Source organism: Artibeus jamaicensis, unplaced genomic scaffold (genome assembly GCF_021234435.1).
Source record: "Artibeus jamaicensis isolate MK-2021 breed Jamaican fruit bat unplaced genomic scaffold, CSHL_Jam_final contig_525, whole genome shotgun sequence".
Lineage (NCBI taxonomy): Eukaryota > Metazoa > Chordata > Mammalia > Chiroptera > Phyllostomidae > Artibeus > Artibeus jamaicensis.
Genome location: NW_026521874.1, coordinates 17,984,872 through 18,008,166, shown reverse-complemented (window position 1 = coordinate 18,008,166; position 23,295 = coordinate 17,984,872). Strand labels below are relative to the sequence as shown.

The 23,295-nt window shown below is 49.7% G+C and overlaps 3 gene segments (V, D, J or C); all 3 read right to left on the bottom strand.

Annotated features, from left to right (window-relative positions):
* Nucleotides 1-6,962: 6,962 nt before the first annotated feature.
* LOC119038826 (probable non-functional immunoglobulin lambda variable 5-48) lies at nt 6,963-7,568 on the bottom strand. The segment is given in 2 exon segments: nt 6,963-7,377; nt 7,501-7,568. Coding segments are annotated over 2 exon segments (426 nt in total).
* Nucleotides 7,569-16,340: 8,772 nt separating this feature from the next.
* LOC128628060 (immunoglobulin lambda variable 1-40-like) lies at nt 16,341-17,098 on the bottom strand. The segment is given in 2 exon segments: nt 16,341-16,887; nt 16,995-17,098. Coding segments are annotated over 2 exon segments (420 nt in total).
* A 3,526-nt stretch (nt 17,099-20,624) lies between these two features.
* LOC119049200 (immunoglobulin lambda variable 1-40-like) lies at nt 20,625-21,424 on the bottom strand. The segment is given in 2 exon segments: nt 20,625-21,181; nt 21,292-21,424. Coding segments are annotated over 2 exon segments (546 nt in total).
* Between the last annotated feature and the right edge of the window lie 1,871 nt (nt 21,425-23,295).

Genomic DNA, 23,295 nt, shown 5'->3' with positions numbered 1-23,295 from the left:
CCTGGGGAAGTGTCTGTCACCAGCTGGTTCCCTTCAAGTGGGGTGTGAGACAAGTCCCCTGCTCTGGCACTGCTGGCCTCAGGGAGGGAAGCACAGGGCTGAGTCAAGGTGCTGGGCTCACTGGGGGTGGGCACTCAGCTCCCCACTGGGACCTTTTGTCCTCACTGACAGCAAGGAGCAAGGGGGCAACTGTGGATGCAACCTCTGCCTCCCACCTCTTCTTCAGTGCTGGTAACACAGGGGAGTCAAGGCTCCTCTCACACTCATCCAACAGGGGGCGCAAAGCTGCAGACTAGCACTGCCTTGTACCCTGTCATTCAGTCATTACTGAGGGCCCTGGGTTGAATGGAGATCAGCTTCCCCCTGGGCCACCAGAATCACAGATGGGAGGCGGGTGTTCACTTTCAACTGTTATTTCTGGTTCTCTGAACAGAGAGCAGTAGGCCTCGTGGTATATTTTGGAAACCATTCCTTCCTCCCCCTTTTAATAAAAAATTTGCTACAGAATAGTTATTTCCTCATTGTTGATAAAATTAAGCAAAAAAGTGACCTGACTTTGGAGGTGTAAAACTATACTGATGAAGCCCTTAAATGATGTAATTACACACCCGGGATTCAACAGAACCGATTTCTCATTTCCTTGGGCAGCAACCACAGTGAACAAAGAAGCAACATTTTGAATAGGTGTGGTTTCTCATTCAATGTTAGTATCATTGTGAGTGGAAAATAAACTGCATTTTTATCTTTTGAAGAAAATTATTTCTTGATTTTAATACAGATCATGTATTTGGGAAAAAAATACTGGAAGCTGGCCGAATCCCATTTCGACTGTTGCACTGACTTTACCACAAGTGCGGCACTGACAGCGAACTCGCTGTCTCCCACCAGCCCCTGGTCTTCAGGCGCTTTCCTGGGAGCAGCAGGTTCTGGGGAAACTGGTCACAGCAGCTGCACTTCTGCTCCCTTGTCATTCTAACAAGCCTCTCTGAGGAGTGTTTTTGAAGCTGGTCACATGGTAATTCTGTTTCTGTCAGGAAAAACAGAAAGACAGGGGTTTTTTTGACACCATAAAGAGAGACCCAGGTAAGAACAGGAGGTCTCCTAATCTTTAGTACAAGTGGCAGCAGAAGTGAAACTTGAGCTGGTGTTCATCACACTCAGGGACAGGGCAGTGATGGGTCACTGGGGAGAGCTGGGCAGATGTTCCCCTCCCTTCCCCAGGTAATGGGAGCCTTTGGTGGCTTTAGGTTGTACTGAGTCCTGTGACAGTGAAAATCAGACTCCAGATTAAGATGGAACCCAGAGGTGGGCAGGGAGGTCTTGGGCACCAAGAAGGAGCCAGAGAAGAGGCTGAACCCCTGAGGGTCAGTGACCTCTGCCCTAGGTTACAAGGTCAGAGACTTGCCTGGGAGCCCTGAGGACCAGAAAGTTCACTACTCCCTGTGCAGGAGAAGGGATGGTGTACCTGGGCTGATCAAGAGCTTCCCAGGGGCAGTGACTCGGGAACACCTCAGGGATGTCCTACTCCTGCTGGCCCATAGCCTGGCCCACACCCTGGAGTGATGGACATTTCCAACTACATCTGAGAGGAGAGGGGACACAGTCAGAGCCTGTGGGCTCAGGAAACCCACTCACAATGACCCCATGATCCTGAGTGGTGGCAGCTGTGAGAGCCTCTCATCCATGCACCCACTTCCCCCACGAGCCCTCCAGCAGGAAGAGAGTTTCCACAGCTGCTGTGGAGCCTCCCCCACCACCTTGTGACCCGAAGAGATATGTAGGCCTAAGACCCCTATTTCCCCATGTGAGGAATTTCCTCAGGGAACTGTCGTCTTCTACCCCCAACTTCACAACTAAGACTCAGGGCCCCTACAAGGTTAACAGGGTAGCTCTACCTCTGGATTCCTCCTGGGCCTGAGTCTTCACTCACCTCTGAGTTTCCAGGCGGAGACATGGCACTTCTTGGCCTGCCCGGTGCGCAGGGACAGGGATGGGAATGGGACAGTCTCTGCTCTGAGCCCTAACAGCACAGTGCACCCAGTGAGCAACTGTCCCCCTGCTGGGATGGTCCTGGGCTCGGACCAAGGGGAAAGGCAGGAAGGGCTCTTGTTACCTTATCCCAAGGGAAAGAGGGAAGTTCCACAGGCTCTGGTTTTAGTGCACATGGCAGCACTGCTGTGTCATTAATGTTTTGTTTTGGTTTGGTTTCTGCTTCCTAGACTTTAGAAACATAGGAGAAAAAAGTGAGAGTAACTCATAATGGATTAAATGGTACTTTCAAGTACATTTTAACTATTTACAAGTTATTTGAATATGTTCTATTGTCATAAAACAAACCATGGGAGGGTTTTGCCCCACTTCCCCATCTGTATGAATCACTGTGAGGAGCACCACTGTACCAGATCCCACAGTGATAGTCGGCCTCGTCCTGAGGCTGCAGCCCAGAGATGAGCAGGAGCCCTGTGTTGGCCGAGCTGTATGTGGATCCAGAAAAGTGGCTGAGGACCCCAGAGCCCTGGTGCTTCTCAGAGTCTGATTTAAACTGCAGTAGATATTGGAGAGGGCTCCCTGGTTTCTGTTAGTACCAGTTTGTGTAGTAGTTGTCAACACTGAAGCCACTGCTCATGGTGCAGGTGAGTCTGGCTGTTTCTCCCTGAGATGCAGAGAGGGAGGGCGGCTGAGTCAGCACAGGGTATGAGAGGGAACCTGGGAAGTACATACTTTTCAGTGATGAGACAAAAATCAGGGGAGATTTCTTAGCAGATGGAGTATGAAGAGAATAAATAGGAACAGAGGCCTGATACAAAGGCCTGTCCCTACCTGTGCAGTGAGAGAGGAACACGAGGAGCAGAGGGGTCCAGGCCATGGTGCACACAGCCCCTGAGCCCACGGTGGGGCTGGGCTGCCCAGGCCTCCTTTTCTCCCCACCCACTGTCAGGGGAGGGGCAGTCCATGCAAATGTGTGTCCATCCAGGGGCTGCCCAGCCCCACGCTGAGCCCTGGTGCTGGAGCTCAGCTCACACCCCAGAGTGAGGAGAATGAAGATTGATTTCACCTCGTGAAAGAGCCCTTAGACGAAACACCTGCTGAGAAAACTCAACCATCTTTGTTCAGAGGACTCTGACAGGCCATAAAAGACATAGCTGCTGAGTTACCATCAGGGAGCACAGGGCGGGTCTCCCTGTGACTGTGCCCCACCCCTGCCCAGCTCCTTTGCCTGAATGGTCCTCACTGAGCAGCTGTGTGGGGACCCCAGGGAAGTCCCACAGCGTCCCCTGCTGGTTACAGAGCACACTCCTCCCCATGGTGCAAAGCCCTGAGAGTCCTGCTGGTTTCTGTGGCTCCCTAGGTCTCTGTCTCTATTCACACATCTGTGGTCTAATTTCCAAAAAAGAACGACCTTATGATCCAGCTCTTCCAACTCTGAGTATTTATCTGCAGAAAAGAAAAACACTATTTTGAAAACATACCTGCAAACCCCATACTCATGGCAACATTATTACAATAACTAAGATATAAAAATCATCAAAGTGATTGATGACACACTCACATCTGGAGTGTGACACACTCCAGACACACTCACATCTGGAGGAAGCCCATCCATCAGGTGCTCGTTGCCAAGTACGCCCCCAACAGGTTCTACATCGCCTCCAAAGATGTCCCTGGGGAGCTGAGGATCTGGGCACCACGCGGAAGGAGCACCTCTTCAAGTATGAGGTTCAGCCCTGTGCTGGGAGGGTCGGGCGCGCTGCTAAAACGGGAGACGGCAGACCAGCCAGGCCAGGTGGTGGCTTCCAGAAAGACTCAGAGCGGACAGGCACCCACCTTACCTTGTATTCCACTCAGTCTCTGTGCTTGATTTTAAAAAAGAGGCTCTGATTTTTTTTTTAATGTTCTTAACTGTTGCCTGTTCTCATTACCCAGTCGTGGTCACAGGCCCTGCCTCCAGGGTTGTAGAGTCCTTGTCCCCAGACCGAGGCATCTGGGTCACCATTTCAGGGTCACACTTTGATGTTTTCCTGTCTTTCCTTCCCTCTGCTGCCCACAAGGTCAGAGATTAGTTACGGTAAAGATAAACTCACTGTAATCTGTGACACTTCTCCCCTCCCTCTTCCTTTAAGTGCATTTAAATTAATTATGAACCAAAAATAACTACATAAATGGTAAGCCATTATAAATTTCTTTTTTTAATGTTTTATTATTATTATATTTAATATTTTATTTATTTATCTTTAGAAAAGAAGGGAAGGAGAGAGGGAGAGAAACATCAATGTATGTTTGCCTTCCATATGTCCCCTGCTGGGAACTGGCCTGCAGGGAACCGGCCTGCAACCCTGGCATGTGCCCTGACTGGGAATCGAACCGCGATTATCTGGTTCACAGGCCCACGCTCAATCCACTGAGCTACACCAGCCAGGGCTATAAATTTCTTTTAATTCATAATCTACCCTCTATGCATGGGAGTGGGGACCAAAGTCAAGGTCGCTCATAAACTGAAGAACTATTAAAATTAATTAATAGATTCAGGGGATTCTTGTTTTATTGTCTATTTTGTATGTTTTGGAACTTTTCCTTATTGTTAATTTTATTTATGAATCACATCAGTCGTGACTTACAAAACACAAATGATCTGTGTTAACAATATTTAAAAACAGAGCATTCTCATTTTCACAAATTAAAGTTAGATAATGATGATGATGATGATGATAACATGTGTGTGACTGAGTTGGCATTCATCCCAAAGGCAGCATCCCAGCTTGTCCACACGCTTAGATCTTTAGCCCCTGAGATGCCCGCTCTGACCTTCCTAATTGCAGGTCCCCACTCCCCTTGCTATGGCGGGGCTGAGAGTCTACACCGTGTCCAATAAAATAGGGACACGGTATTGGCTGGGCGTTCGCATTACCTCCACTAAGCAGCTGCGTTTCGGGGCTCCCGCATTTTGTGTCCATGCTCCAGTACAGGCGTGACTTCTCTCTGCCTCCCTCTGCCGGCTCCCCTCCTCCTGCCTCCGCCACTCACCTTCCTTTGCTTCAACTACACCGGGTTTCCTCCAGCTCCCAAAACTGGACATGCTGTTCCCTACCTTACAGTGCTGTTCCCCAACCTGCAGTGCCATCCTCTTGGCACCGATCTAGTATTTCAACAATGTCATTAATTTTCTGCTGGGCAAAAATCAGTATATTTCTAATATATTTTTTAAGTTTCTTGAGTACATGTTGCTTGCAACAAAGAGAAAGGAATTCATGGCATGGTCTCTACAGGACACCGTCCCTGTGAGGTGCATGTTCCTCATTACCCCTGTCCCCACATTAATCTGAACAGGGGAAGATGGAGACATGCCGACCATCAGCTGAACATGGAAAACCAGATACATCAAAGAACAAACTCCCGTTTTCAACAAGTGCCTGGAAGACACTTTGCAAACCAGGAGCAGCACCTTCAGGAGAAGCGGTTGGGACAAATGAAGACACTGGAGGCCGTGTCAGTAACTCCCCCACTGTCTGTGGCTGCCCTGCTAGTTCAGATGTCGGGACATGTGATTTCACATCAGGTAACCATGTCTGTGCTCAGGCTTTTTGAAGGGCAGATGGTGCCTCGGTACCTCTTCTGACACTGTAACTGTGTTGGTCACTACCACAGAGTAATAGGCAGTACTACTCCACCCTTGTCCCCCAGATAGGACCCCAAGAGGGTCAGGGTAGTTGTATTGATGAGGAGGGTCTAGAGGTCAAAGGCAGGGGTCAGGGTGTCAAGAATTGCTTCTTGTTTGTATCATAAATCAGTGAATGTCCTGAGTGCTTGGCCCGACTTCTGCTGGAACTGGTATGAATAGTGACTGCTGGAAAATGCTCCAGTGCTAGAGCCACAGGTGAGAGTGACTGTCCCTCCTGGGGACACAGTCAGTGAGGGCTCCTGAGACTCACAGCCTGACAATTGGACCCTGAAATACATAGAATCACATGTCATTGATGAAGAGTAAAAGCAGAGGGATGGATGCCTCCAAAGGCTGGGCCCTGAAGAGTTCATGGACCTGGGCAGAGGGTGAGGAGGGGGAGCAGGAGGAGAGGATCCCAGGCCACGGTGGGCACTTTCCAAATGCCCTGGCCTCCATCAGGAACTGGTCTCTGGGTGTCCTTTTATCTTCCCCTCAGCTCCCCTGGTGAAGGGTGTTTTCAGTGTTGCCATATCCGAAATGAGCTCACAGGGCCATCTGATCCTGGGTCCTGGGCCCACTTTGTAGCTTTCACCTTCAGGAGGAGGCTGCGTCATTCTGAGCTGTGAGTCTGTTGGTTTGGAGGAAGCACCTGCTGTCACCTCCAACTCGGGCCATGAGCATCAGCCCAAGGCCCATTTAATCAGAACCATTAGAGTTGATTTCACCACTGTAGCTCTGAGAAGACCCACAGAACTCCCACTGACATTGTCTAGAGATATTTAGGATGATGTGAATGATTTCCACCACAAACCGTCAAACACACAACACAAAGATACACAAAATAACAAATAAGCATTCCATATTCTTGCTCCCTCCAGAGAGTTGTCTTTTTATAGTACATCTAGTGCATTTTTGGTCCTACATTTTCATCTGGTTTCTTTTTATGACTTCCTGTCTATTGAGAGATTCTCTCCTTTTCCGTTCTTCCCAGGCCTGTGTCCTCACCTGGCATCTCCTATCTGAGGTCCTGGTCCCTAAGTTGCGGTTCCCCTGGGCCCACCTGAGCACGGCATCCCCAGAGGGATGGGGATGTCTCTGCCCTGATCCCTGGGGCACAGAGTCTCTGCTGTGGGGGGCAGACTAGTGGACACACTGTGCACCAGCCATGCTTCCAAGGGGAGTCTGTACATGCAATTCACCTTTAAAGGATTAAATCATCTTGAACAAGACTCTGAGAAGGATGACTTTTTTAAAAAGATCCTTCATTTCTTATTGTGTTTTCTCCATTTTTACTTTTCCTCTATACCCTCTTTTACCTCCACCCACCTTCACCCACAGTCACCCTGGATTGACCAAGGTTTTTGTCCCACTTCCCCATCTGTGTGAGTCACTGTGAGGATCATTACTGTGTGATGTAGCACAGTAATAGTCGGCCTCGTCCTCAGGCTGCAGCCCAGAGATGAGCAGGAGCCCTGCATTGGCCGAGGTGTCTTTGGATCCAGAGAAGCGGCTGGGGACCCCTGAGCCCTGGTGCTTGTCTGAGTCTGTGTGATAGTTCAGCAGATACTGAGGAGAGTTCCCTGGGTTCTGCTGGTACCAGTATATCCTGTATCTACCGACATTGAAGCCACTGCTGAGGGTGCAGGTGAGTCTGGCTGTGGCTCCCGGGGATGCAGAGAGAGAGGGCGGCTGAGTCAGCACAGGCTGGGACAGGCAACCTGCAGACACACAGACACTCGTGGTAGCTGGGGTCAGCATAAAGTTTAAGCACTTTAGGATCTAAGCTACAGGGGTAACAGAGGATGGGTGGGTGACCCTGGGCATCTGAAGACTTGTCATACCTGTGCAGTGGGAGAGAAGTACGATCAGGAAAGGGGTCCAGGCCATGGTGCAGACAGCTTTCTGTGGCCCCAGATGAGGTCTGAGGTGGGCCAGGCCTTTTTATACTCTCCTTGGCTGGGAAGAGGAGGAGCTGTTCACACTTATTTGTTTCCCCCGATGACGATGAACCTGTTCCACCCTGAGAACCAGCCAAGTGTGAGCCTGGCTGATTGGACAGAGGAGCTGATGGGTGAGACTGGGTTTGCCCCCTGGGAGGGTCTAGGACAGAAGCAGCTGCTGGGACCTTACACAGACCAGTGAGCAGGAGGCTCTGCCTAGCCCAGTGAGGATGCAGCTGCAGGGTCCCCATCAGTGACCACAGGCCCCAAGCCACAACGGGAGGTGCCCACTGCCCAACCATGGTGGACCCACAGCACCCCTGCACTCACTGCTCAGAAATCATTTGTGCATGGAAACATCTGGTCACTGTCAGTCCAAAGACGTCCACGGGCACAGCCTGTGCTGCACCCCAGGTCTCTGATATAAACAAACCACCTTTTCCAATGCTGGGTCTCCTGGAGTCTGAGGGGAGGGAGATGTAGAAATCAGGACCACCATCTCATGTGGCCAAGGCTGTGGGAGGAAGAGAACAGTGGGCTCTGGGAGGGACACCTGAGCTGTCATTTCAACCAGGGCCCCAGAAAAGGGCTGGGATTGGGGTGGTCCTGGAGAACAAAGCATTTCAAGAACATGGGCAGGTTTGTGGGATGGTGTACCAGGCTTGGCGGATACTCAGATGCATGAGAACGTGAGGCACTGAGGCAAAGGCAGCACAATGAGCGTCACAGTGTCACATGGCAATGCACTGGCCGGACGAGGGAGCCCAGGGGATGCAGGTTGCAAAGAACCTTCTCTGTCCTAATGAATAATTGCCAAATATGCACAGTCATTTAGGGAGGTGTTTTTGACAGGCAACCAACTGCACATGTTTAGTGTGTACCATTTCATAAATTTGGAATTGTGTAAACCTGAGAAATCACCACCAATATCAAGAGAATGAATGCACCTGTCAGCATCACAAGCATATCCACATTTTCTGAAATTCCTTTCTTTTTCAACCCTTCTCCCCAGTTCCCAGGCAAGCATTGATCTCCATTTTCCCCATAAACATTCAATTTCCTATTTTAGCATTGCATACATTTGAAATATTATGTCCTGTCTTTATATTTCATCTGGCATTTTAAAACTGGATCCATGCTACATCATATACCCATGTCTTTTTGTTGCTCACAGTGCCCAGTCTGTGGATGTTGCTCAGTGGATTTCAACAACCACCCACTGGGAGATCGGGGTGGTTTCCGGTTTGTGGTGATTGGAAGGAAAGCTGCTCTGAATGTCTGTGTGGCCCCAGAGTAAGCACGTGTAGTGTGAGTACCTTTCTCTCTGGTTCACAGCAGTGGGACGCGCTAGAAGGCACATCTGTAATGTTTTAGGAGGTACCAGACTGTCTTGTAAAGCCAATCCATAACTTTCATTCCCACCAGCAGGACCTGAGAGCGGGACCTGTGCCGCATGCTGGTCCGCACTCCTCATGGTATGTCACCTGACCTTCAGATGCTCACAGGAGTGTAGCACCGTCTCCTGTGGCTTCATCTGCACTTCACTGACACCTTCTGAGGCCGAGCATTTCTCCCTGTGCTTGTTTGCCATCTTTATATTGTACTTGGTGGATCTTCCTTTGAAATAACTTTTTCAGCACTGAGTGACCTACATTAAAGTTTTTATTTTAAATCAGGTGTAGGACTGGCAGATGGTCTGTGGCTGCTGTTGCCATTCTGTCAACACTGTCCGTCAGAGAGCACAATGTTTCCACCCAGTAAAGCACAATGCATGCATCTCTATTTTTTTTGTTTTTGTTTTTTTTGTGGATTTTTTTTTTTTTTTGCTGTTCTGGTTCAGAACATTTTGCCAGCTTGAGATTTTGTTCACATTTCCTGGTGGAATTGTGCTTTCATCTCTAAAAGTTAGCAGTTCTATTTCTGGCATACAGGGTGCTTTTGTCATTTACAGTGATGACGCGTTCTTGTCCTTTACTCCTGGGTTACCACACCAGCCGAGGTTTAGGATGTTTCTCCTAATCCACAGATTAAGAAGTCCAAGGAGCCAGTGAGAAGGGAGGAATCCTGGGGGACTTTATGTCACAGAGGCAGCACGTGCTGGTTCCACCACAGGCTCAGGAACGGGGGCTCTGCTGGCCCCTGGGGGCAGGCACAGCTTCAGACACCTCAGCACCAGCTCCAGGACCGTGGTCTTCCTCCAGACTCCGAGTCAGCGGGACTCCCTGGGCGTGAGCTCACCAGGTATGAAGAGAAGGAATGTCTCTGGGAAGAAAGTTGAGGGGGCGGGGCCTGTCCAGGACAAGCTCCCGTGCTGGTCGGAGACCTGGACCCAGGGAGTCCCTAGGTCATGTTGCCTTTGGAGCTCTGCTCACCTTGGGCAGCTTCCTTCTCCCTCCACATCTTCTGGACGTTTCTCTGCTGTGAGCAGGTGATGATACCTGTGATGATTTACCTGGCTTGAAGGATGTTAGGGGCCTTCCTTAGACCTCTCATCCAAGAAAAAAAGCCCAACTCAAGGAGGGGGGATGGAAGCGACAGGAGAGTCACTAATACAGACAGACACGGACAGGAGGGGCTGCACTGGGAGCAAGGTGTCAGGTCTCTCTGGTTCACGGGGACCTTGAGGAGGAGCAGGAGGACCTTCCCTGCTGGAAGGTGAGGATTGGAAGTGCTCCCTTACTCTTCATTGCATGGACCTTGCTAACCTGCCTCTAGGTGGCAGAAAAGCACCAATTCACCCATCAACTCCACTGTGTCCTGGCTGACCATCTTCTGGTGCACAACATACAAAAAGCACTGATTCTGAAGATTGTTACTTTAGGAAAGACCTGCAAGTCTAGCAGCTCTGAGAGACCCAGGGCCATAACTGACACATCTTCTCAACAAAAGCTGCCTTAAAATTAGAACAGGCAAACAAACCAAAATAAACAAAGTTTTGCATGTGACTGCTCTGTGTGAATGCACAGCCCTTTGTAACATTCTCATTGGGAACTGGAGACTCTGCAAGATACCCGTGCCCTGCCCCTGGGAGGTTAAGTCTCAGAGCTGAGCTTGGAGTTGCTGTGCAAACAGGTTCTCATGCTGTTGTTTATAATGCGCGTTGGGAAAATCCTCGGGATTTATGTCAAACCTCAAATCAGTGAGCTTGGTGTCAAGTTCAGGTATAACATCCCTATTAAAGGCTATGTTTGCATCTTCTGGTAAAGTGCCTCTGAGTTAATGAAATAATGGTGCAACTGTAATAGTCAAACCCACTGTTAACCTCATTCTGTCTCCTGGGAAGCAGCTGGTTACACAAATGTGGTAAGAAAAAAATTGAGGCTTCTGAAGTAAAAGGAATTTTCTGTTGTCACCAAAGTGATTGTGACTTCTAGCCATTTTAGATTTATTCTTTTATTCTCATTTTTTATTTTTAGTATAAGCCAGTCCAATACTCTCAGTGACCAGCATGTGACAGTTTAGCAACCTGGCACAGTTTAACCGAAAATTGCCCTTAGAACAAGGCTTTAAGCATGAGCAGGAGAACTTTCCACAAAGCTTTAAAATTGCCTTCATTTGGCCTAATCTGAGGTGCTGCATGGGAGTTCAAGGTTGGTCTGTTGTGTTGTAAAACTCAGTGCAAGGCTCCAGTGGAACAGTGGGGACCTGAACGTGGAGGCCTGCCTAACCCTCCTCTTAGAAATCCCGGGAGTGGGCGTTTCAACATTGTGTGCAATTATATTCAATCATAAGGCAATGTGTGTGTGTGTGTGTGTGTGTGTGTGTGTGTGTGTGTGTGTGTGTATTCCTGCCCTACTCCTGAGGCAGAAATCCTGAAACACTTGTAAAGCCCTGGGTGATATCAGTGTCCCTTTCCCCAACGTGGTGACCCTTGGCAGGCTCCTGGTTGGGGCTTGGTCACCACAGAGACCAACCAGGATTAGAAGGTTGGAATTGTCAGCTCCACTCCCACTGTCTTAACAAGAGAGGAGGGCTGAGACTTGAGTCAATAATTCACCATGTCCATGGTATGAAAACTCGATACAATTCCCCAATGTATAAACTTTGTGGAGCTTCTGGTTTGAATCCACAGCAGGAGGGTGACACATGCCAGCTTGTCGGGGACAGTGACTCTTGTGCCCAGGAACTGCCCAGACCTCGTCCCCCACACACCTCTTCATCTGCCTGTTTGTCTCTACCCTTTATCCCACTCTCTGACAATATGGTATGGTAAAGTAAGTGTTGAGTTCCCCTGAGTTCCACGAGATGCTCTAGCAAACTAACCAAACCCAAAGTCAGGGTCATGGGAACCTCCCGATGCAGCCAAATCCCACAGAAACTGGGGCAGTCTGCAGACGTCCTGTTTGTGATTGGCATCTGAGTGGGGACAGTCTTGTGGGACGGAGCCCTAACCTGTGCATCTCACACTGACTCCAGGCAGGTAGTGTTAGCATTGAGATAAATTGCAGCTGGTGTCTTAGAGAATCTCTTGCTGTGATGAAGAATTCCCTCAAGTTCATGATCATGAGTGTGAGAAGTGAAGTTTTATACATGAGCATAAATGAGTTACAACTGGAGGATAAAACTCAGTTTTTAGTTTGAAAAATATTTCTTCTTGTTGATTTACTCCAGACACGGTGGGTCTGTGACCTCGGGCTCCGTGATGCACCGTGTGTGTTCCTAGGATGCCCCTGCCAGCTTAGGTGACAGCCCTAAGCTGCGGGGTACACTTTCCTCCTCAGGGACAGGTGTTGCCACAGAGAAGCCTCCCCTGCGTGGGCTGTCATCAAGAGAAGCTCAAAGCCAAATTCTATGGGCCCAGGGATTTCTGTCTTGCTTCCTTATCATCTGAGCCACTGTGAGTCACTGTAGTTGCTCCCACTGCCATGAGCTGTAGCACAGTAATAGTTGGCTTCGTCCTCAGGCTGTAGCCCAGAGATGAGCAGGAGCCCTGCATTGGCGGAGGTATCTTTGGATCCAGAGAAATGGCTGAGGACCCGGGAGCCTTGATGTTTATTTGAATCTCTGTGGTAGTACAGGAGGAACTGGGGATGACTTCTGCTGCAACCAGTATGTATGTACCATAGCTGCCAACACTGAAGTCACTGCTGAGGGTGCAGGTGAGTCTGGCTGCTGAGGGTGCAGGTGAGTCTGGCTGCATCCCACAGATGCAGAGAGGGAGGGTGGCTGAGTCAGCACAGGCTGGGACAGGGAACCTGCAGAAACAGACACATGTCGGTGATGGGGCAGAACCAGGGGAATTTTCTCAGGAAATAGAGCAGGAAAGAAATAAACTTGGAAACACAGGCCTGTTCCTACCTGTGCAGTGAGAGAGGAGCACGAGCGGGAGAGGAGTCCAGGCCGTGGTGCTCACAGCCCCTGAGCCCACAGTGGGGCTGGGCTGCCCAGGCCTCCTTTTCTCCCCACCCTCTGCCAGGGGAGGGGCTGTTCATGCAAATGTGTGTCCATCTAAGGGTTTCCCACCATCCCTGAGCCCTGGTGCTGGAGCTCAGCTCACTCCCAAGATAGTGGAGGATGGAGGTTGGTTTCATCCTTTGAAAAATCACAGGGATCAGACAAGATCATGTGCATTGAGAGTACCATGGCCTTACAGAGTATATGTGCATGAACCTCAAACACTAATCTGAAAGAACATAAGCACCCCTGTGTTCACTGCCCCATTACTTACGCTCGCCAAGGTATGTATGGAAGCAGCCTAAGTGTCCTTCAGTAGTTGAGTGGATAAAACAACTACGGGATACTGCTCTGCCATCAAAATGAAGAAAATTTTACCCTTTACAACAGTGTGGATTGACTAGAGAATATTATGCTGTCTGAAATAAGCCAGTCAGAGAAATAAAAAAACATATGATTTCACTCAAATGTGGAATCCAATGAACAAACTGAACTCACAAGGAAAATAGAGAATAGACACAGACCCTTAGTTAGAGACCAAGGTGACAGCTAAGGGGGGGAGGTCAGAGGGTGGAGGGACTGAGACCAAAAGGAAAAAGGACTCATGGACATGCACAACAGTAGGGTGATGGCTGGGCGGGGGGAGGTGATTAAGAGAGAATGAATGATAATGCAAAAAACATAATTAAAGGAAGAGAAAGCCTGAGGAGGAAGCACCTGCTGAGAGAACATAAACAAAGGTCTGTGCTCAAAGGATCTGCCAGGCCAGAGAGGATTCACCTGCAGAGTAAGTCAGTGAGTTCCCACCCCTCCCTCAGTCCCAGGCTCCACTGAGTAAAGGGTTATAACTGAGCAGCTGTGTAGGGACCAGAGGATGGTCTCACAGCGCCCCCTGCTGGTCACAGCACACACTCCTCACCACGGCCTGAAGCCCTAAGAGCCCTGCTGGTCTCTGCAGCTCAGCAGGTTACCCATCATTCCTTGGGCTTCATTCCTAAAACTGGAACGACTTTATGATCCTGAATTCAACTTGTGGGTGTTTATCTGAAGAAAACTAAAACATCTCTAGAAGACATGTGCAACCCCAGGTTCAGAACAGCATTGTTATACAATAGCCAACATGTGGAAATCATCTAAAAATCCTTTGACGGGTGAATGGCTAAAGATCATCTCATACATAATATATAATGTTAAATACACGTACAAATGAGCCTTTGAGAGAAATGGAATCTTGTCATTTGTCATGACTGGAATAAAACTTGGGGACACTATGCCATGAAAATAAGTCAAACAGCAAGACAGATACTATGATCTCACATACATGTGTAATGTGATCAACTAAAAAACTCTAATAAAAAAAAAGATGCAGAGAACAAATCAGTGGTTGCCAGAGGCTGAGGTAGGGTGGGACAGAAATGAGAGAAGAAGTTCAAAGGTACAAATTTGCAGTTATAACATAGATCAGGTCCTGGCCAGGTAGCTCAGTTGGTTAGAACATGTCTCAATGAGGCAAGGTTGTGGGTTCAACCTTTGGTCAGGGCACATGCAACAAGCAACCAATGAATGTGGAAACAAGTGGAACAACAATATCCACATCTGGGCCTGGGTCTCTCTCTCTCTCACTGTCTCCCGCCTCCTCTTTCTCACTGTATCTCTCCCACCCTCTTCCTCCCTCTCTCTCTAAAGTCATGTCTCCAAAGAAGCCATAAATATTTTTTTAGAATGTTATAGAAGCCAATATCTAGGAAAAGGCAGACTCATCACATTGGACACCATCATATGCACTTCCACTCAATGGAGAAGAGAAAATATTTAGAGGAAACTAGTGCAGGAACATACACATTTGTAAACATTTCCATACACAATCGTACATGCCCATGAAACCAAACCTGACTTCATACTTGTATCTGCAACTCTAACACGTCACTGCCGGGAGCATCACACCTCCTCCCCCTGGTGATAAGTGGCGATTTCCATTCCTGGAGTGAGGAGTCTGGCTCCCACCAGTGCCCACCCACTCACGTGATTATGTAGCGACAGTGCACAGCACAGCCACACCTGCACTGTTACCTGGACCCCCTGGGAATCCACTTTGTCACCTAGAGCACAGTTTTGTGTGCAGTTTCCTTTGTTATTAGTGTGACAGGGGCCATCACTGTCATAGGAACTTAGGTCAGTAACTTTCCTCCCCACCCCCATCCCTGCAAGACAGTGGCTCCTGCCTTCACAGTGCAAATGGATTGATTCCTCTCACCTTCCTGATTCCACCACGGGACCCTCAACCTCCTAAACTGCATGTCATGTGAACATGTTAAGGTCTGTCATTGTGCTTCACAGTTTTCAATGCATTTGACAGGGTCACAGTGCCATTTAGGTGCCATTAAATTGTCAAATAGAATAATTCTCTTGCTCCTCCTTTGGTTTCATGGAGTCAAATTTACAACAGATGTTCACACTCTCCCCAGAGTTTTGCCTCTTCCAAAATGTGACATCATTAGAAACATAATGTGAATCATATCACCTTTTAAAAAAAGGACACTTGTTGGAGAACCTCACTGCTGCCCCAAGCTTGGGATGAGTCTACACACAGCTGTAACACACACCCACACACGGCCTGTTTGTTGCTCTCTGGATGGGGAGACTGTTAATAAAGTGGCTGTGAACATTCACATACATTCTTTCCTGTGGGAAGAAGATTTGGATTTATTTTTGTCATTTACTTTATATTTTTATTGAGGTATGATTGACATACAATATTACATTAGTTTTAAGGGTACAACATTATTGTTCTATATGAATAGATATTACCAAAAATTCCCATAAGAGTGAGTCTAGTTGACATCTGACACTATACATAGATAGAAATATTATCATTTCTTGTGTTGCAAATGTCTGGAGTCTGCACATTTAGCTGCGGTTCATAGTTGCATGATCATAGCATCTCGGTTCATCCCGTGCTGTCCATGATGTCCCCAGAACCATTCACTTCCCACCTGAAAGTTGGCCCCCTTTCCCTCCTTTTGAACACATGGGCCACCTCCTTCATCTGTTACCTCTTCACACTACCAATCTGTTATAATTTTACACTTCTACATGGACATATCTTCACTGAGAATCAGAAGACAATACAGCAGTCAGCAGTGATTACACTGAAGGACATTATAACATGAGATGCAGACCAGCCTGACTCATCCTTCACACACAGCACACACAGTGCTCAGGCCCCCTGGTAGGTTCAGGGGCCCAACACAATGTTTTATTTATTTGAACATCACAATAAAAACGGAATACAAACCAGTCTGGAAGTAAACTGTCTACACCCTACGGGAAAACAGACTTTCAGTTTCATTTATGACATTTAGCCTGGGAAAGGGGTGTGGTGAGTGACTCTGAGGACAGAAAGGACAGAGCACCCTTCAATCCCAGGGAGTGTTCCTGGGGGAACCTGGGTCAGGACAGAAGCCAGAGAATGAGGAGAAGTCACAGGGCACAGGCTGAGCCTGAGCAGCAGCTGCTGCAGTGTTCACCCAGCTCACAGATGCCACAGGGGTTCTTGTCTCACTTCCCCACAGGCCTGCAGCACTGTGGGACCACTGACACTGCTGTCCCATGCTGCGCAGAAATAATCAGCCTCATCCTCAGCCTGGAGGCCAGTGATGGTCAGGGTGGCTGAGCTGCCAGACTTGGAGCCAGAGAATCGGTCAGGGACCCCTGAGTATCGATTGCTATTATCATAGATGAGGACTTTGGGGGCCTTTCCTGGGAGCTGTTGGTACCAGTCCACAGAATTACCCCCAATGTTGGAGCTGCTTCCAGTGCAGGAGATGGTGATGGTCTGTCCTGGGTTCCCAGACATCGAGGGTGGCTGAGTCACCACAGACTGGGCCCAGGATCCTGAAACATAAAGACACATGCAGATGGCAATTATGGGTCTAGAGACAAAGAAGAAAATACAGCGTGAGTATCTCCAGGGACCATCTCCAGTCCCCACATGCAGTCACCTGTGCAGTGAGACAAGAGGGTGAGCAGGAGAGGGGACCAGACCATGGTGGAGACCATCCCTGAGTCCTGCCTCCTGTGGCCCCACAGCTGAAGCAGGTTTTCCCAAAACCTCTCTCTTCCCTTTGTACTCTGAGAGGAGGAACCAATTATGCAAATATTCCCCGCCCCACCTTCTCAGTTTTTTATTCCTCTTCCTCCCTGAGCCCAAACCACCTGCCTTTGCCTGAGGACACCAGGGGTGTCTGCAGGGGTGGGATTTTGTGAGACCTGTGCTTTGGGGAAGTCACATCTCTCAGCCCCAACTGGCTGGCTGCTCCCAGCTCAGATCACCCCAGTTCCCTCAGAAACAACACCTGAGCGCCCTCTAGTGCCCAGGCCCACACTCCCATTATGTGTGGTGACCAGGACATCTCAGACACAGCCTCAGACTTCCACTTCCTGGCCACTGAAACTGCCTTAGGCCAGGGAACGTGTCCTCTCTTGTGGCACATCAGTGATGTCCTCAGAGACCTCAGGGTGAGCCTTTCCTCACCTCACTGGGCTGTCCATGCTCAGAAATGACATGGTGTCTCTAATGTAAACCCTTAGGCCAGTATCATGTCCAGAGCAGTGACCGGCACCAGGCAGGCATGTCCCCTTCTGTGCAGAACACAGGTTCCTTCCTCTCTGGGTGTTAGAGGTCTCCTTCCCTGTGGGTCCCCAGCAGAACTGAGGAGAAAGGGCCTCTTCTCTCTAGGGACCGGGCAGTTATGGGAGAAAGCCCCCTGCTCATCTCTAGTGTGCGACGCTGTCTGAACCTTTGTCTGTCATTATCCCACCTGCAGGAGACCCTCAGTCCCCCCACACTGTGAGTGGCAATCCCTCCTGGGAGCCTGTCCTCAAGTTCACAGTTAAACTTGGCTGGGACCTTGCCCTATGGCATTGTTTGTGACTTGTCTGTAGGAGTAAAAAGGGCAAACATTGAAAAAGTCCATGAAAAAATGTATATTGCTGGAGGAGGATTTTATTAATGCTGTTTGTCCAACTTAATTAAATGCAGGTATGTTCTTGTATATACAAGTCACCTCAATAAGACTGAGTTGAGAATTCAGTGATGATAAATACTGATGAAAATTGTGTTCAAATACTTATAGCAATGCACTGGAAATGCTGTTCTTGGTTGAAATGGTGGCTCTGAGATAGGTCTCCTAGCCGGTCACTCAGGGTTGCTGCTGTCCCTGGGCCATGCTGTCCACCTCTACGGTGCTGCCACAGGTGACCTTGTTCCTGAGACCTGGCCCCACATGGTGGGTGCTTGTGCCAGCCAAGCTTGGAAACAGGAGCCTGAAAGATATAACACATAGAGGAGCTAAGATTTGGGGAACGGGGCTGACTTTGCCCACAGCTTAGTTCACTGGAGGAATCACAACACAGATGTTGGGAGTGGCAGATGGGAAGTGAGCTTGGTGACCAAGGGGTTTCTGAAAGGAGAGAGTCATCAGTGTGGGAGCTCAAATCCACACATAAACTCAGAAAAAAGCCCCGTGTGAGCTGGGGGTGAGAAGACGTAAACAATGGGTTACAAACCCTTTCTCAAGTCCTCACTTGATAAAGTGATAAAATATCCTCCAAATGTGACAATAAGGACAAGAACTGACCCTCTCGTTAGCGCTGCTCAGGGGAAAGAGGCTGTGGGAGCCCCAGAGGTGGACTTGCGTTCCCCTGGGGCTGGGGCTCAGGAGAAGACAGGGCCTTGGGGTGTGCTGGTTGGTATGTTCAGGTTCATCCTCCCGCTGTCCTCAGGGGCTTCTGCCGTAGGTGACATGGACACTAACAGAGCACCAACAACCCCAGGATGTGGTTGCTTCAGTGGCCCAGAGTTTCATGAGGCATCACCAGGGCCCATGTAGCAATATCACACCATTGCATCCAGTGCCGCTGCCTCTTCCAGGGCGGGAGGTCTCTGCTTTCTTCCTGGGCCCCAGTCCCTGAGGGAGGCTGGATGAGCAGGGACAGATGCAGGGACCTGTGTGCACAGGGCAGGGACCACACTGCAGGGAGGGGGCAGAGCAGGAGGGGCGCCTGTCTGAGCCCGAGCATCAGGGAGCTTCAGCTGCAGCTGCATCGTGTGTAATGTCAGGGAAGGGGAGTCCCTGACATGGGGCAGGCAGTCGGAATCCCTGCCCCTCAGTCCCGGAGCTAAGGCCCAGCAGCCTCTCACCCACAGTCCCATTCCACAGTCAGAGGAGAGGGAGGGGCCTGGGGAGGTTAATGCTCTGTCAGCTTCCACAACACCCTTTATTCTAGTAGTTTCTGTGAACATGTCTGAAGTGTGTTAATCCTGCAGCCATTAGGCTGATGGAAGCAGACTATCGTCTATAACATGAGACGGCCTCATCCAGTCAGTGGAAGGGCTGATACAGCAAAGACGGACCTTCCCCAGGAAGACGGAGCTCTGCCAGCAGACGGCCCTCAGAGTCCAACCACACATGTCCTCGTCCTCCCCAGGCCTCCAACTGGCCCGCTCACATGGAGGGGGGGTCCCCCAGAGTTTCCTGTCATGTGAAATATAGTCCTTTAGAATTACTTTCTTGAGATATGTATATATACATGTGTGTACATATGTATATGCATGTATGTACAGTTATTACTCTCTTGAGATAGCATGTGTGTATATATGTGTGTATATGCTTATATATGCATGTGTGTGTATATATATGTATGGGCGTGTGTGTATATACATGAAGAGAGAGACAGGTGTTTGTTCTGTCCCTTCAGCCCTGCAGGAACACTAAGTCACAGCCCTTTGTTCAATCTCCTTTCTACTTTAGCTTTTTCTCAGACGATCCTGTTCTGTGGAAACACCTCTGATACGGGGACACAGATTGGGGCAAACAGACCGCTGGGCTCTGGGCCCTGCAAAGGCCAAGAGGGGTCAGAGTCAGGTGGACCACAGGTTTGGGCAAACGAAATTCCCCCCTCACGCATCAGCTGTCCCGACCCCCCCCAACAGACCAGGCTGCCTAAACCTGGTTCGTCACAGGGTGTGTCACACTGGCCCAGGACAGGCACAGGCAGCTCTGGAAATGAACTCTGATTTGAGAGGAGCGTCTCTGGAATTTTTCCTCCAGGATCACAGGTGCAGGTTCCATGGGTAAGTTCTGGACATAAAGATGGAGACACTGATTCCTGGGTCACAGTTCAAGAGCTGACTTGACTACAGCAGGATCCCCACCTCATCCCCTGAGCTTCAGGGCAAGGACACTCTTTCTCCATGCCTGACAGGAACATGGGCCTCTGTCCCCCAGGTCCCCTCCCAGGGCTGGGCGGTGGTGAGTGACTGGAGGACATGGAGGGAGGAGGAACCTTCACTCCAAGGGCTGCCCCAGATGAACCTGACCCACAGTGGCAGCAGCTTCTGTGCAGACGAAGCCACAGGCCAAGCTGAGCAGGCAGCTGTGGGGGCGTTCCCCTCCCAGCAGATGAGGGGGACACTGGTGGCAGTCAGAGACCCTGAGGGTTGACAATTGTCATGATAGTTGAGGACATTTGAGGATGTGTTCTGACTCAGACACAGCTGGATTCTGCGTCCCTGATTCTGCCCTGACTCATCATGGACTCTGTCCCCAAGGCTGCCTGCAGCTGCATCCAGGAATTCCTGCTCAATTTGAGAAAACCACATCAAGTGCTGCTGCCAAGGACAAGTGCAGGGACAGAAGTTAAAGGGTGAGGACAGGTTTTCCAAACAAGGTCACCGAGGTGGGTCTCAGGCCCCAGTAATGGCCAAACACAAGAATCGGCTGGCTTATCAGAGGCGCAGCATTTGCCCATGGAGGCCCCATTTCAAGAGGGACAGCAGGTTTTTGTCTCGCTCCCCCAGGGCCCTGCAGCACTGTGTGACCACTGAGACTCTTGTCCCATGCTGAGCAGTAATAATCGGCCTCGTCCTCAGCCTGAAGCCCAGTGATGGTCAGGGTGGCTGAGCTGCCAGATTTGGAGCCAGACAATCGGTCGGAGACACCTGAGGGTCGTTTGCTATTTTCATAGACAAGGAGTTTGGGGACATTTCCTGGGAGCTGTTGGTACCAGGACACATATTCACCAGCTCCAATGTTGGAGCTGCTTCCAGTGCAGGAGATGGTGACCTTCTGTCCTGGGTTCCCAGACACTGAGGGAGGCTGAGTCAGCACAGACTGGGCCCACGATCCTGCAAGACAGAGACACACAGAGATGGTGATTCTGGGTCCAGAGACAAGAAAAAAAAGCATGTCCAAAGATCTTTCCAAGTTCTGTTCCCTTCTCCTTGTATCCAGTCACCTGTGCAGTGAGCAAGGAGGGTGAGCAGGAGAGGGCACCAGGCCATGGTGGAGACCATCCCTGAGTCCTGCCTTCTGTGGCCCCACAGCTGAAGCAGAGCTTCCCCCACACCTCTCCCTTCCCCTCTTCATACTCTGAGAGAGGGAGGGCCCACTCATGCAAATGAGACCCTCCAGATTTCTGTTTCCTCACTGTCCCTGGGATAGGCCCCTCTTTCTGATGTCAGAAGGGTGGGCAGGGTTAGGGTTGTGTGGGGCTCAGAGCATGGGGAGGACACAGCCATGAGCCCTGAGCAGAAGGCACAGGCCCTGCCAGGTGGCTGCTCCAAACCGATCACCCCTGAATCCTCAGGAACAGCACCTGAGCGCCCCCTGGTGTTCAGACACAGACACATCATGGTACCACATGGTGAACATAGCTTCACACATAGCTACTGCTCCACTTTTCACCGCCAGTTTCCTCCTGCCTTAGAGTCAGGCCAGGTGTGCCCTCAGGTGGATTCCTCATCACATGAGGGCAGAATTTACACTCTACACAGACACCCCAGGGTGAGTCTGTCCATGTCCTTGGCTGTTCCGTGGTCAGGACAGAGGTCTTGTGTCTCATACAAACTTCTCTGAGATCAGGAGCATGTCCAGAGCACTGACCATCCCCATAAAGGCAGATCCCCTTCAGTGATGGGACACATGGTTTCTCCTTACATAGTCCCCTTTCCTGTGAACTGAGCTCCCTTCCTCGTGGATCCCCCACAGCCCTGAGAAGATGGAGCCCTTCTGCCAAGATGGATTGGCAGGTAAAGAACAGAAGCCCCTGTGGATGCCCAGTGGGTGGTGGTCTGGGAGCCCCACACTGAGAGCTTGGTTCACAGTGAGACTCTTTGACCAGATCACTGCCATCTGTGCTCAGGGGCCTCACAACGTGACCTTGTCTGCTCCTTTTCCATATGATCAAAGACAGCAAATGTGCACTAGGTTCCAGAATGAAATGACTTTAACACTCAAACTGTTTCACAGCGGATGGTTAAAACTGCGTGCACACATCTGTTGAGAATGGTATAGGAGCCGATATCTGGCAAAAGGCAGACTCAGCACTCTGGGGGCCATCAACTTTCAAGTCTGTGAAAGGACAGAATAATGGGACACACGTGAGGACAGTGATGCAGGAACGTGCACATTTGTAAATACTCCTATGTGCCGTCTTCTGTCTCCATGACCCTGAACATGAGCCCCACTGCTATCTGAGCTCTAACACGTCATGATTTAACTGGGTCAGGCTCCTCCCTTGGTGATGAGTGTCAACTTCCATTAATAAGAAGAGCAGTCTGGCCCCCACCTGTGCCCACCCACTCACGTGATTATGTAACGACTGTGCACAGCACAGCCACACCTGCACTGTTACCTGGACCCCCTGGGAATCCACTTTGTCACCTGGAGAAGTTTCATGTGCAGTTTCCTTTGCTGTTAGTGTGACAGGAGCCCTCACTGTCACAGGAACTTAGGTCAGTAACTTTCCTCCTCAACCTGGGGCAGTCGCTCCTGCCTTCACAGTGCAAACTGATGGGCTCCTGTCACCTTCCTGATTCCACCACGGGACCCTCAACCTTCTAAACTGCATGTCATGTGCACATGTTAAGGTCTGTCATTGTGCTTCTCAGTTTTCAATGCATTTGACAAGGTCATAGTACCTTTAAGTACCACTATATTGTCTCGTAGAATATTTTGATCACTCCCCAGGAAATACCTTGTGTTCACAGAGTGAGCTCTTCTCCTTCTAAACCATGTGTACCCAGATGTCCATGCTCTCTCTACAGTCTGTCTCTTCCAAAATGTGACATCATTAAAATCATACTCAGAACAGCATCCCCTTTTAAAAGAAAGGCACTTTGGGGGGACGTCTTCACTGGTACCAGCTTGAGGAGACTCTATAGAGAGTTTAATACACATACATGCACAGATGTTCAGGTGCTTTCAGACCAGGGAGACTATTAATAACGGCACTACACAC